We start from the raw sequence: 12986 nt of genomic DNA, 5'->3' as shown, positions 1-12986 counted from the left end.
AGTGGAGCTGTGGGTAATCCCAGGTCAAAAGCATGAGAGAATGTTGTGTCTGCTGTTCTACATATAGCTGCATAATGTAAAAAGGTTACTCAATAACTAATAAGACTACTAGACAAAGATCAAAGATACTTCTTCTACTAGGAGAACTTTAAAGAGTTCTTAATCTGCCTAATGAAACTAATTTATACTGTCTAACTTTTTGCTTGGACATAAGAATTATGCTTCTGATCCAGTTCTCGTTGAAGTCAACAGCCAAGGTGCTGTTGACATCAGTGGTTCAGGATCAAGACCAACGTGGAGGTTGATGGTCTGCACTCACTTGCATCTATGCACTTGCATTGAATGTGACACAACCTTTTCAGCACTGGCTGAGGAGCCCAGAGGTGGGATGGCAGGGTGTGGGTGTCCTGGCAGAGCTTGTGTGGGGTCTGCCAGTCCCTTGCTTGTATCAGAGCTGCTGGCAGTCCCCCCGCTTCTGTGAATATGTTTAAGTTGGCCACAAATTGAGGGTGGGAAGGAGGAGGAATTTAAATGAAATTGCATGTTTTCGATTTTTTTTTTTTTTTTTTTTTTATTGTGGCTTGTTGCATTTCTTTTGTGTGTACTAACACTTGAAATGTTAAAGGTGAACTAGCTAATTTCCAATGCAGTGCCCTATTTAGAAAATGCTTGTACATCTTGTTGGGTAAGGTAGTAACAGAAGGGCTTCTACCATGACAGGCACAAAATTTCACCCAGGTTTGTCCCCCCGTATACCTGTAGTGTTCATACAGCATTTGATAAAGAAGAAAAAAACCTGTTGAATTACACTAAAACTTGGGGGAAGGAAAAAAAAGCATAAAACCAAAACCACACCACACACACCCCTCTAAAAAACACTGCTCAACACCCCAAACAGATCCAAAGTAACCCATTAGTTCTCAACATCACAGTTTTATAACAGTGGTATGAGAATATAAATTAGATGAAAAAGTAAAAAGCTTTTATTTCTAAGAGACCAGTGTCAGCCAGCAGTATAAGGAGGAGTCATCTCTACAAAGGCTATGATATTTTTGCTTTTGAATCTAAGTATTCTAAAAACAAAATTTCCCAACCAGTATTTTCTTCTGTTGGCATCCATGTTCAAGAGACCATTTTCAGCTTGTATAATATTTCTAAAACAACAGCAAGATTATTGGTAGTTATTACTAGCTTTGTGGAAAGTGTGCTCGTAACTTCATCTCTTCATAACTACTTAGTGAGTGAAGAATGAAATTAAGACAGAAGGAACTTTGCCTTCCCTAAATGTTAACAATGTACTTCAATCACTTAGTTAGATTGATTTACACTGTTATACGTTTTGGGTTCCTGTTTCTATGAATATCAAGAAGTGGTGTCTTACACTGGGTGCATAAAATCTGCTTTACCTTTACATAAGAGGAGCTGGGTAGAGACCTCATTTTGAAGAAATAATTCTTCCCATGCAGAAACTGACTTGTCTTGACAGTTACTCAAAGACCCAGTTGTAACAAGTCCAATTACTGCAACAGAAAATTCACGTGCCATAGCACAGTCAGCCCTAAATCCTGAAGAATAGTTCACCTGAATGCATGATGTACTAAATATAATTGACTGTAATGTTCAATAGATAATGCTTGCCAACTCTAATGTGCTTTAGCTCATCAAAGATACAAGTGTTTATTTAAATTTGTAGTAATAACTGTAACTGCCAATTGGTGTGGTTACAAATGGGTGGGATAAGTCAAAACCAGGCTACAAGAACATGTGCTGAGGTGTTAAGAAGAGGTCAGAAACCCCCTGGCCAGCAAGCAGTAAGTGTAGCAGTGGTGGTGCAGCCGTGGCTGCTCTGCTTTTGAGCTTGGGCGAGCTCCACACCAGTTCATCACCCACAGCCAGAGTTAGCTCTGGGGATTGCATTCTGAACACCAGAGGGGGGCGAGTTCTCTTGCCTGTTGCTTCATGAAGTAACAAAGATTTGAATGCTACTGTATCGTGATAACATCCTCTGAGCCACCCCAATTCTTCTCCTATTTTAACTTGCCTTAATTTCATTAGTGTGAAATTCTTCACTACTTGAGATAGTAAAGCCCCAAGGACAGTTGGTGGTTTGAAGAACCAGCTGTCTGATCTCTTCAGACCCAGTACAGAAAGCTCTTTTTCTCCAAGAAAAATTACAATTGGACCAAAATTACATTTTTATTAAATTTGATTCCACCCTCAGATCATGTTAGCACTGATATCAGTGAAAACTATTTAACAACAGAAACAAATTCATCCTTGCTATATAGCCACTATCTTTAGTATGAAGGCCTTCTGTGAGGTGTTTCCCAGTTATAGCATAACTTTTACACAAAAAGACACGTGAAGTGTAGTGCCTGACCAGACTTCTGATGTGAGCATCACTGTAATTTTTTTCCTTGAACAGTAACAGTAGCTGATTATATATCACGAGCTGAATCACAAAGCAGGCAGAGAAACCCTCCGAAGGAGCCACTAGCCAAAACCAAGAAAGAAACGGTAAGATTTTTTTTTTACGTAGGTTTCCTTGTTTCCCCTTCTCTTGCAGCAAAGAAATGTTCTGTTTAGATTGTCCTTATCTGACAACAAATGCATTTGAGTTCAAGAATAAATCATTAAAAGCAGAAATGGTCCAGAATAAACAGAACTGGCGTTAACTTGTGGACTCTCATTGCAGTCTTCAGTGACCCCTGCAGTGCTCAAACGAAGTGTCTGCACATTTTAAAATATAAGTTACTAATAGAGCATTATGTGAACAAATGTGAAAATTATCCATGGATGAGTCTTGAGAAGTAATCCTGAAGACACTGTATACATAGAGGATACTAAGTAGCAAGTTCAGTGACTTGTACAATAAAATTTGGAAAGATTTAATGATAGAAATTTGCATATCATAGCAAATACTCAGAAATTCTCAGTAAAGGAGAATTCCTTTACTTCTAAAATAACATTGAACTTACTGCCATAAGTTATGTCTGAGTTCAACAAAATAAGGAAGATCCCTGCTATAAATGATTAACAGAATCTAATCTTAATAGAGATTTTAAAAGGGATGTGAAACAGCTTTTCAGTCAACATATTCTTTGGCTCAGACAAGTTGAATTAGTGAAGTAAAACATTCTGGGTGTGCCCATCTCAGGGCCACCTTGGCATAATTTCTTTGTGAGCATCTGATAAAGAAGAATCAAATAAATGACAAGGGTGCTGTAAGTGATGGGATACTGGCACAGGGAGGCAAGAGGTGTTGCCTGTTGCAGAGTTCCTGTGTGAGCCAGTGGGAATTGGGTTACATTGTTGATTTTCACGGAATTTTTACTCTTACCCTGGTTTTGTTTTTGCAAGGCAAAAGATGCGATTGATGAGAACAGCCCTTCTGAAAAGGCCATCAATGGGCCTGCTACAACTGCTGGGGATGAGCCTTCTAAACTACAGCACAGCCCTGATGAAAAGAAAGTTACTGTTCAAGAGGATGGAAATAATCAGGAAGAAGCAGTGCTGAATGGTGTTTCATAAACTGAAGTTCCTAGTTTACAGTTCTTTTACATTACATTTAAAATAGTGCTTGTATAAGCTTGCCAAAGATAGAATATGGATCGCCAGTCTTGACACCGCACTTTCAGTTCCTCCATTTTGGAATACAGAAAGGGGAGGGATCCTGAAGAAATCATATGTTAAACATACTTTGACACCTACTGTGTTATAAATATATCATCAGATGTGCCTTGAGATAGTATATGTAACATTTAAATAAACAAAATTGCTGGCTATAGGAAATGTTATTTTGTTTTCAAAATATGGCAAAGATGTGAGGGGGATCCCTAACATAATACTCTTTATGAAAGCATTAGCTGCTTTTGTTACATTTTTAATAATATGCAACCACTTCTTCACCTGAGGAATACTAGAAAGAAATGCAGTCTAAAATATTTTGCACTGAAATGTAATTTCTCCATTAGTTTAGTCTGGAAACTGGTCTGTTTTAATACATGTTTTTTAAATGCTGTATGTAGAGGAAAAATCTGCAGACCACTGGAATACATTTGTTAAATTCTCATAATCTGCAGGGATACTGGGTGACATTGGCAGTGACTGTTCTACATTGAGGCTTTGTTTGGTTTATTTATTAAACTGTACAGTATTTAAAAATCAAACATAGCTTTAGTTAACACTAAGCTGAATTAGTCATGTCCATAAGACGTAACCTGAACTACTGAAAAGATCAATTTCCAGAAAGTTTATTCTGTATAAACTACATATGTTAGTCCTTAGTAGAGTATTTTTATTTTTGTTTTGGTTGTTTGATGTGCAATATGTTTTTTTTGTATGCTGGTAGTAAAAGAAAATAAACTTTGATCTTCCATCTGTTGACTGTTTCTATCAGAAATTTAAATTACTGTTGACTTTAAGGTTTTCAAGCTGTTGATGCTAAAAATTGAAACAGACTTGCAAGGCAGCTTGAACCTCACTCTTTTCCCAGAGTCTTTAACATGCTAATCTTCCATTCTTTAGAGTGACCTAAAACATTAATTAACAAGTCTAAAAACAAGTCTTGGAGTATCACCTAACCAGACTAACATCTGTAGGAATTAATGCAGAGGTACTTTTTAATACAGAAGTAGACACCCATCTTTTCAGGCATGTGAGCAAGAGCAATGACGCAGTAAACACAGGTGTGGAAAAACATCCTGGTAGCAAGATGTTGTAAGAAGTCAGAGCAAACAGAGCTGAAGTTGTGCTGACTTAAAAGAAAAAAATAATCTTACCTGCTGTCATCAGAAGTGAGTGAGGACAAGAACAAGTGCTTTGAACCACCTGTGCCTCCATCTTTCTGCCTGATACAGCTACAGAAGAGCTGTACCAACTAGGTTTGGGCATGTTATTCCAGGCAATGTGCAGTTTGTAATATAAGTGTTGACAGTCATCAATAATGTTACCTCCTGGAGAACAGACAGGTGAATTACAACTCTCTGCACAAACATCTCAACTGATAAGGCAGCCACGAAAGTGAAGAAAAAATTAAAAAATGGAAGGAAAACAAGCTATGTTTAGAAAAAAGTATTTGGCAGGGAGAGCCTTTAAGTATAGTAACATTCTGCTGTGGCTTGAAATAAGCACACTCTGGAACTGCATCATGACAGTGCTTCAGCTGCAGCACTTAAAATGCTGCAGTAAAGCAAATGTCCCTCTATAGAGGTTCTAAACATTCTTATTCCATACTCCTGTTACCAATTTGAGCTGTCTTCTGAAAGCACAGAATTCCTCCTTACAGTTGTCCTGGTTGTACTTACTAATAGCTGTAACTGTTCCACAGAGCAGCAGCCCGAGCTGGCACAGAGGAGGAGCAGCTGCTCACACCACTCCACAGCAGAGGCTTTTTGATTCTGAAAAAGGTAAGCTCTGAAATCCCTTGCATTTATGAGCAGATGGGTGTTAACTCCTACTCACGCTGTACAACAGCTTTACCATAGTTGTAGAAAGACTGGCAAGAGTGTTGGGAGTGTGAAGACACCCATGCTCCCTGAGGCAGCTGCTGGGGTATGGTAGGCTTCCTGCAGTGTGATAAATCCAGCTTCAGTATCTTATGTACACAGTTCCTGTTTCCTAATTACTACAAATGCAAACTTTTTTACATGAATTCTGACTCAGAAGCGTAAGAAAATGTATAGAACTATAGTACTGAACTTAGATATCTGGACTTAAAACACTATAAAATCTGTTAAAAACTGAAGGTTACTAAAAAACCTGGGACATTCCAGACCCAGGAGTGGCACTTCAGCAGCTCACCCAACCTTGTTTTTCACAAGGCAAAGACAACCCAGGACATTGTTTCCTATACTTTATTTCTTCAGTCAGAGACACCCACACAGCTGCCCCAGTTCTTCCCATGAAATAAATCCTCTTGATGTTTTCCACCCTCCCAAAACAAGTTCATCGTGCTGACTTCAGTAGTTGAAAGAACAGCAGCATGAACTTCAAATATAGGTAGTTTAAAAAAATTAGGTAACAGCATGTAAGTCCACCTGTAGCTGGTAATAGGCATGGGCAAACCATGCTATTACTCTCTACACTGAAAATATCTGAATGGCAGATTTGATTTTGCTGCTTAATAATGAACAGCTGTGAAAAAAAAAGTTTAAGCCTCACTCCCTCACACATTTCTGAAAAAAGTGACTTAAGTGCATGGGGAGGGAAGTACCTCCCTGGGTTCCTATTCCCACCTTCATTTATATTAAGTCAAAGACTGACATTAGAACTTTTCTTCAGCCATTTATCAAAAACAATCATTTGCATGGACGAACCCTCAGATTTTGTCTCTCATTCATTTTTTAGCTTGGTCTTCCAGTAAATCTTTAGCTTCATTGATTTTGGCTGCTACATAGGGAGAACCACCTAGAAGAAAGATAACCTCATGTCACATCAGAGGAACAAAGTCTTTTCCTTCTCTGTTGCTAGTAACACAACAGTACACAAAAAAAAGAGATTTTGGTTATAGCTGAAGCCATGAAGTTTACACATACAGCCACTGCAGTATCTAGACAAGTGGACAGCACAGTCCTGTTTGGTTACTTTTTGTTTACTGGAATGTTGTTTTTTTTCCTCCAGTTTTAGCAGCTGTAAATCATTGGTCACTAATGACTTAGCACAAAGTTTGTTGTGAATACCACAGCCTTAAACTAACAAGTCTGCAGATAAACCTTCCCCCTTGTTCAAGGCCAGCATGTGAGCTGCAGCTGTGCCAAGGGACTCGTTCAGTTTGTAAAGGTAATGCACAAATGACTTACAGGGACAGTGAAACAGAACCTACAAAGCAAATGGATTGCTTTGGATTTTGGTGCATGAAAGTAATGAAATTCAGTAGTCACTTTAAATGAAGCCATTTTACCTTTCAAGTGAGGATTAAAAAGTTAGAATGCCAAGCACTAACATGATTCTGACTCACTGCAGTAAACAGAATTTAGAACAGGTAGAGATGCCTGGAGTTAACTAAGGTTAAGCATAACTACATTCTGAACCTTCAGAATACAAGAAACAGAAATATTTCATAAATCAGTCTCTAGAACACACAGAGGAGGCTCAATACCTGCCATTTATCATTAATTCCCAGTATATTCAAATGAACTCACATGGAGCATAAAGTGCACAAATAGACTCTGGTCTTTCATTTAAAATTAAGGCAACTTTAAATCTCATTTTAACAAATCACACTTTAATCTTATCTGCACAGAAGACTGATTAACAGGCTGACCTGCTGAATCTGCTTGCTGTAGACAAAACATAAAAACCATAAGGATGAAGGTACTCTAAAATTTGTTTTCATTGAAGTTTCCTGGGGGAGTCATATGTCAGTCACTTCTCTATGCAGTTCTACTAGCTGCATCAAAAATGTATTAATTAATGTGACTTAATTTACCTTTATCTGGATGATTCAGAAGCATGATCCGTCTATGAGCTTCTCTAATTTTACTTTTGTTGGCTGTAGGGCTTTAAAAGAAAGAAAAACTGACTTAATGGAATGTCTTAAAATCCTCCAGATCTTTAAAATCTACCTCAGAACAAGCAAGTGCTCTGTCTTATCCATAAATTCTTCGGCTTTCATTGATGTTTTTAATATATTAATGTGTAATGATACAGTGGGTGACTGTCACACAGTTAAAAACAAACAGAACTGTGTTGTAAAATTTTATTGAGATAACTTCTTAATGGCTGGAGGAAAAAAGAAACCACAGAGTTGTCTTAATTTATTAAAAAAGAAACAAAAGACCAAGCTTTGTATGAAAACTTCGTAGTTGGGATTTACCTTCAAGTAGACACTGTTCTTATTCTGTATCTTATTTAATACATTTGTATATTTGGTCTTAAGTCTCTCCAAGTTTTGGCAGGGATAGCCACCATTCCAATCACCAAGACATTCTGGAATAAGTCATGAATTTACACCACATGCAAGAAGTGGGTTTTGCAGCAACTTCACCCAGCATCCATCTGAAATTCACCAGCAGTGACAGTAACCAAATAGCACAACTCCCCTGCTGAGTAAACCCCAAACCTTCTTGAAATGGCAGATCTACCAGGACCTGTACATGGCTTTTGAATGTGCTAGGGATTTGGAGTCTAGTTAAGAGCTAGTTCTAAGATAGTTAACATTCTATAAAGAATCCCAAATTAGTTCAGAAAATCCTCAAAGGCTGTTTCCTACTGCCTGACCTGGCAGTGTCATTCCCAGGGGAAGCTTGGCACAGGGCAGTCTAAAGCACTGAGAATTACGTCCTTTCAGATCAGGCCAGTAGCTCAGCAACACCAGTCACCTTTTTACCTTTCATTTGTTATAGATTTCCTTTTACCTCACTCCTAGTATTAAAGCTGCTTCTCGTTTCGTCATTTTGGGTTCAAATCCACCTCTGTAATAACCACTGAAGTCCTGAAAGATAAAATGTGTTATTTTTAAATAACAGTAACTTTTAACAACTTATGATTGGTTTTGTAGCTGCTGAAAAAGTTCTTTTGCACTTGTAATAAGGAATTCAGATGAAGCAGAATATTGTTACTTAAATGTGTACTTAAACTTGCCAAAACAAATGCTTTATTAGTCAACCTCCACCAGAATCATGTACATTAATGCTGTTACTATTGACAAAATTTGTTCAGTATTAGAAGAAAACACAGTAAGCCTATACAGAGGCAACAGGCTGTAGGTATTTCACCAAGCAAACTTAAAAAAAAAAAAAAAAGCTATTGGTAAAATAAAAACTTACAGGTTTTGGTAGATTCTGAAGTGCTTGTTTTAGTTGTGGCTCCATTTGCTTCAGAGCTTTTACTGCATAGCGACCTTAAAGAAATGTGTTGAACAAGTCACAAAGATCTATCTGGTAATTCAGTGCAACTGGTAACTTGTGGATTAGAATGTGGAATAAACTCTTGGGGGATGTAAAAAAACTAGTAACATCCATCTTTTGGTTAATTACAGGCAGGTTTCTCGATGGAGGCTCTCCCAAGTGTGTCCTGTACCAGCCATTTAGCTACTCTTAAAAGCCACCATTTCTGACCCAGGCACTGGTAAGTACAAGGGGGTGTTCAGTGTCCTCCCATCATCTACAAACCTGCAAATCCAGCCGCCGCTATGGTCAGCCCAACCGCCACCATCGTACTGGCCTACACAGGGAACACAGGATATTTGTTTACCAGAAGAAAAACAACAACAGCACAAACCAAACCCACCCAGCAGGTCGGACAAGTACACCCGCAGGCAGCTGCATGACCAGGGCACAGGTTATGTTACGCTGTCCTTCGGCTCCGCCGCTCTCGGTGACCGCCGGGACAAGAGGAAGGCAGCGGGGCTGAGGCCCCGGGACCCCGGGTGGGGTGGGAACGCCCCAGCTTTGCGGGACCGCGTAAACCCAGCCCGGCAGCACCGTCCTTTCCCTTGGCCCCGCTTTAACCCCGGAGTCGCCGGGGCAGGAGCTCAAGGCCTGGCAGCGCCCTCCCCGCACAGCGCAGGGCACCGAGCCCCTCCACAAGGACGAGCCGAGCTCCTGGGGCCGGGGAAGGGCTCGGGAGCTGCCGGCCCAGACATAACCACCCAAGGGCTCTTACGGCGATACCCGCCGGGTCCGGGCCCCCGAGCTCACTCACCATGGCGGCTCCGGTACCGGCACCGCGCACTGGCGACCGCCGGCCCGAGAGCTCGAAGGGACCCGTACGGCACCGGGGGCGGTCGCAAAGGCACCGCCGTCTGCCGTAAAGCGGGGAGGGGCGGGAGCTGCTCACACCGCCCCCGGGCAGGCGGGGAGAGACCGGGGGGGCCGGGCAGGGTGATTCCTGCGGGGGAAGGGGCGGCTCGGTGGGTGTAGGTGGGGAGTGGAGCAGCGAGCAAGGATCTTCCCCTGAGCACGGGAAGGGTCATCGCCCCCCCCCCGACGAGTGGCGGCTGCGACTGCGACCCTGGGTGCCGTGCAGCGCCCGGCTGGTACTGGCAGAGCTGGGGCTGGTACCGGCAGAGCTGGGGCTGGTACTGGCGGCTGTCACGGGTCAGGTCGGGGCGGGGGACGGCGATTCCAGGGGCTGCTGGAGGAGAGCCCGGGGGTGCAGTGCCAAGTGATGGCACAGCTCGTATTTCGTTCCTGATCTGGAGCCTTATCGCACCCTAGATAGCATTTTATTTTATTTTATTTAAAAAATATTTTTTTCTTCCAGCCTATTTTTCTTGTCTTATATTCTGGGACTTTGCTGTGAGCCTCTGTTCTGTCCCTGGTGCCTTATCAGCCCAGCATGGAGGCTTCCACATTCCCAAGGGAGCCCCCCTTGTAATGCTGCCAGCACCAGGACCGACCCCGGGGGTGGCTCTGGTGTTGGGTCAGGCACCAGTGCCAGCTGGATGCACTAAGAGCTCTGATTGCTGAAGGTTACTGCTCAGTGAGGGAGGATTACAGGCCTGGCACTTGTATTCAAATGTTATTAATAACATAGTGTAATCTATTTCTAATACAGTGTTACAAGCATGAGCAGCACAACCGGTCAAGTGTCCAGGTTGTGCCAGGCTCGTTCTAGTCTGAAGGCATTTTAGAAACTGAGTAATGCAGCAGTGGGACCGTGCCAGCCTTTAACCCTAAGTTACTACTTCAAATGGGTCACAGCTCAAAGCTCTTGAGTGCTCCTGGCAGATAGTTTGCAGGAGTGAAAAGCTTTAGTGTCACCCTCTGTGCTTGTAGAAGGTGTCAGTGTCCTCATGGGTTCCTACCCATGGCAGGGGGGTTGGACTGGATCGTCTTTAAGGTCCCTTTCCAATCCCCATTTCTATGATTCTGTGATTTGCTGGTCTCTCACATCTTTGGCAAGTGCACCGTTTCTCAGGATATTGACATTGAGACACTTCTTTCATTTAGAGGAGTTTCTAATTTGTGTAAATCCTTAACTATTTACCAAGTGTGCAGCTTGTTTCACGGTGCCATGTTCAAGGCCAGGCCAAGTCTCTAGCCACTGTCTTGTGGGAGAACCAGAGACTTGTTTCTAGTAAGTATTTGTAAAACCTCATTTGTAACGTAAGAGCATTTCTTACTAATGTTATGGCTCTGGGACATCTCAATGTGCCCTTTGCACACAGGTTGATTGATTTCTGTCTGTCATATGTAAAACAGGATCTGAATTAGTTCTGCCATGGTAGGAAAGGTATGATTGTGTAGCATGGCATAACGTAATACTCCATGACTAAATACCTAGTGCAAGTTTTGCATGGTGGGTTGTGGTTTTTTCCTTTTGAATTTGTGCTTAAGATACTGCTGATGTGGGGCACAAGTAAAGAAATAGGTGGTCATTTTGGTCTTGACTTAATAGGTAAGGAAGTCCCTCTCCTTGTGAGAAGAGAGCTTCTGTTGACAAAGTATACCTTTTGTATATAATTTCACTGTCCCCAAGAAATTGGGCTCAGTCAGGAGCACACAAGAGCCCACATAACCTGGTATTAACAGGAAGTCTGTCAAATGACTGTGACACTGAAATTGTGCAAAGCAAGTGGTCTGGCAAGCTTTAGACTCATGCTGGAATAATACTGGCTGTTAGGGGCACTATAACATGCAAAAGTCCTTTAGTTTCAGTGTCTTTTAGTTGTGCCCTATCCGTGAAATAAGAAAGTCACTGAAATTTTTTTTGTGAGTGTAGACTTTCTAATGCTACCTGAGATATTCCTTCAGGTGCTGTGACATCCCTTCAGGGAATCCCCGTTTCCCTCTGAGGCAGGTGTATGTACTTTGTGTGGAGGAACAGACCAATGACTACAGAGCATTTGCAGCTGTGGTAGGGCAGGGCACAAGTATCATTTGTCCTCACTTCTGCACCTGTGAACCATTATTTGCTTGCCCAACATTATAAAAAGCAAAAAGATTGAAATGCCTTGATGCAGGATTAGCACAGGCTATAGGAATATTATAGAGTGGGTCTGCAAGTTCTGTTTTTCCTTGTCTTCAGAAAATTTGACTGAAAGAAGAGGGTACAGGTAACACTGATGTTAATGCAGTTCCTACAGGGTCCTCCAGTCTTCCAAATCGGTCTATTCTATACACAGGTTTTGTTTTCTACACAACTCTTATTTTAGTTTGATGTTAATGTATATTTCTTTGATTCTAAATACAAGTTGTGAAAGGTACAGAATGTGTACTATTGGTGCTTTCACTGAAACAAAACAAAAGTGACTTGTTCATATGAATTTTTAGAATAATTTGATGGATTTTCCTGTTAATTGTGCAATTAATCTGCTAAGAGGTTCTTTTCCAGTCTGTGTTGTTAAATTTATACAACCTGTGCCTTAAATCTCTGCATGTGCCAACATATTTGTACAGAAAGTGAACTGACTTTCTGTCAGTGTCTGTAGTGTGAGCAAGCTAGAGGTTGACTTGAATTTACAGTGTGATTTACTTTAACTCTAAGCTTGAATTATGCTGGTTTTTATGTTAGTATTCATCCTGCTTCTTAATTCAGAGCTTCTTCACTCTATATATAAATTGCATGTTTACAGTAGATTCACATGTACAAATCCCTTCCATAATACATAACCATAGAAAAAAGTAAAGTCTGAGATTCCTCTGCATGAAAAGAAGTCTGAGTAATGTGCATGCTTCCAGTGCTTCATGTAATGATTTGGAATACAATACCAACACTTCTCCACAGGCAACAAATCTTGAGAGGAAATACCATCAAGCTAGGACATTTTTTCCCAAAGTCACAGACTCCCAAATGTCCATCCTTGTGTCTAAGGTGCCATTTCACCCACAGCTGCTAACTGAAATGTTTTATGAGCATTTTAAATCATGTTCTGTGATGGCATTCTCTCAAACCCCAAAAGAAACATGGACAGGAAGGAGAAAGGAACTTCTATGTCCTTGACCCCTCTTGTGATAGAATTTTTCCCACCTCTCATCCATGGGTTGTGGAGATTATATCAGCTGTAGAATAACAGTTCATGTGATCATGGCTGGATCCTT

General features: G+C 41.1%; 2 protein-coding genes across 3 annotated transcripts in view; one reads left to right on the top strand and one right to left on the bottom strand.

The window, feature by feature from the left end:
- Positions 1–4383, top strand: part of FXR1 (FMR1 autosomal homolog 1) — a 31423-nt gene extending 27040 nt beyond the window's left edge. For both annotated transcript variants that reach the window (XM_030456356.1, XM_030456355.1), the window contains 2 exons: positions 2426–2517; positions 3361–4383. In XM_030456356.1, coding sequence (XP_030312216.1) covers positions 2426–2517; positions 3361–3531 — 263 coding nt within the window. In that variant the 3' untranslated portion in view covers positions 3532–4383. The remainder of the gene's footprint in view (positions 1–2425; positions 2518–3360) is intronic.
- Positions 4384–5837: 1454 nt separating this feature from the next.
- Positions 5838–9787, bottom strand: DNAJC19 (DnaJ heat shock protein family (Hsp40) member C19). Its single transcript, XM_030456357.1, has 6 exons — positions 9646–9787; positions 9114–9165; positions 8769–8842; positions 8358–8434; positions 7430–7500; positions 5838–6408 (listed from the first exon to the last, which is right to left on the bottom strand). Exons 1-6 carry the CDS (start codon positions 9646–9648, stop codon positions 6338–6340), a joined length of 348 nt encoding a protein of 115 aa, XP_030312217.1. The 5' UTR covers positions 9649–9787; the 3' UTR covers positions 5838–6337.
- Positions 9788–12986: the final 3199 nt, after the last annotated feature.

This window comes from Calypte anna, chromosome 9 (assembly GCF_003957555.1).
Source record: "Calypte anna isolate BGI_N300 chromosome 9, bCalAnn1_v1.p, whole genome shotgun sequence".
Lineage (NCBI taxonomy): Eukaryota > Metazoa > Chordata > Aves > Apodiformes > Trochilidae > Calypte > Calypte anna.
Note: the sequence above shows the minus strand (reverse complement) of the source record. Positions and strands in the feature narration are given on the sequence as shown.

Coding starts and splice junctions, on each gene's coding strand:
- DNAJC19 (XM_030456357.1), bottom strand. Junction 8,843..9,113: donor AGCGGCGGCTGGATTTGCAG/GTTTGTAGATGA, acceptor CATTTCTTTAAG/GTCGCTATGCAGTAAAAGCT. Junction 6,409..7,429: donor TCTGAATCATCCAGATAAAG/GTAAATTAAGTC, acceptor TCTTTCTTCTAG/GTGGTTCTCCCTATGTAGCA.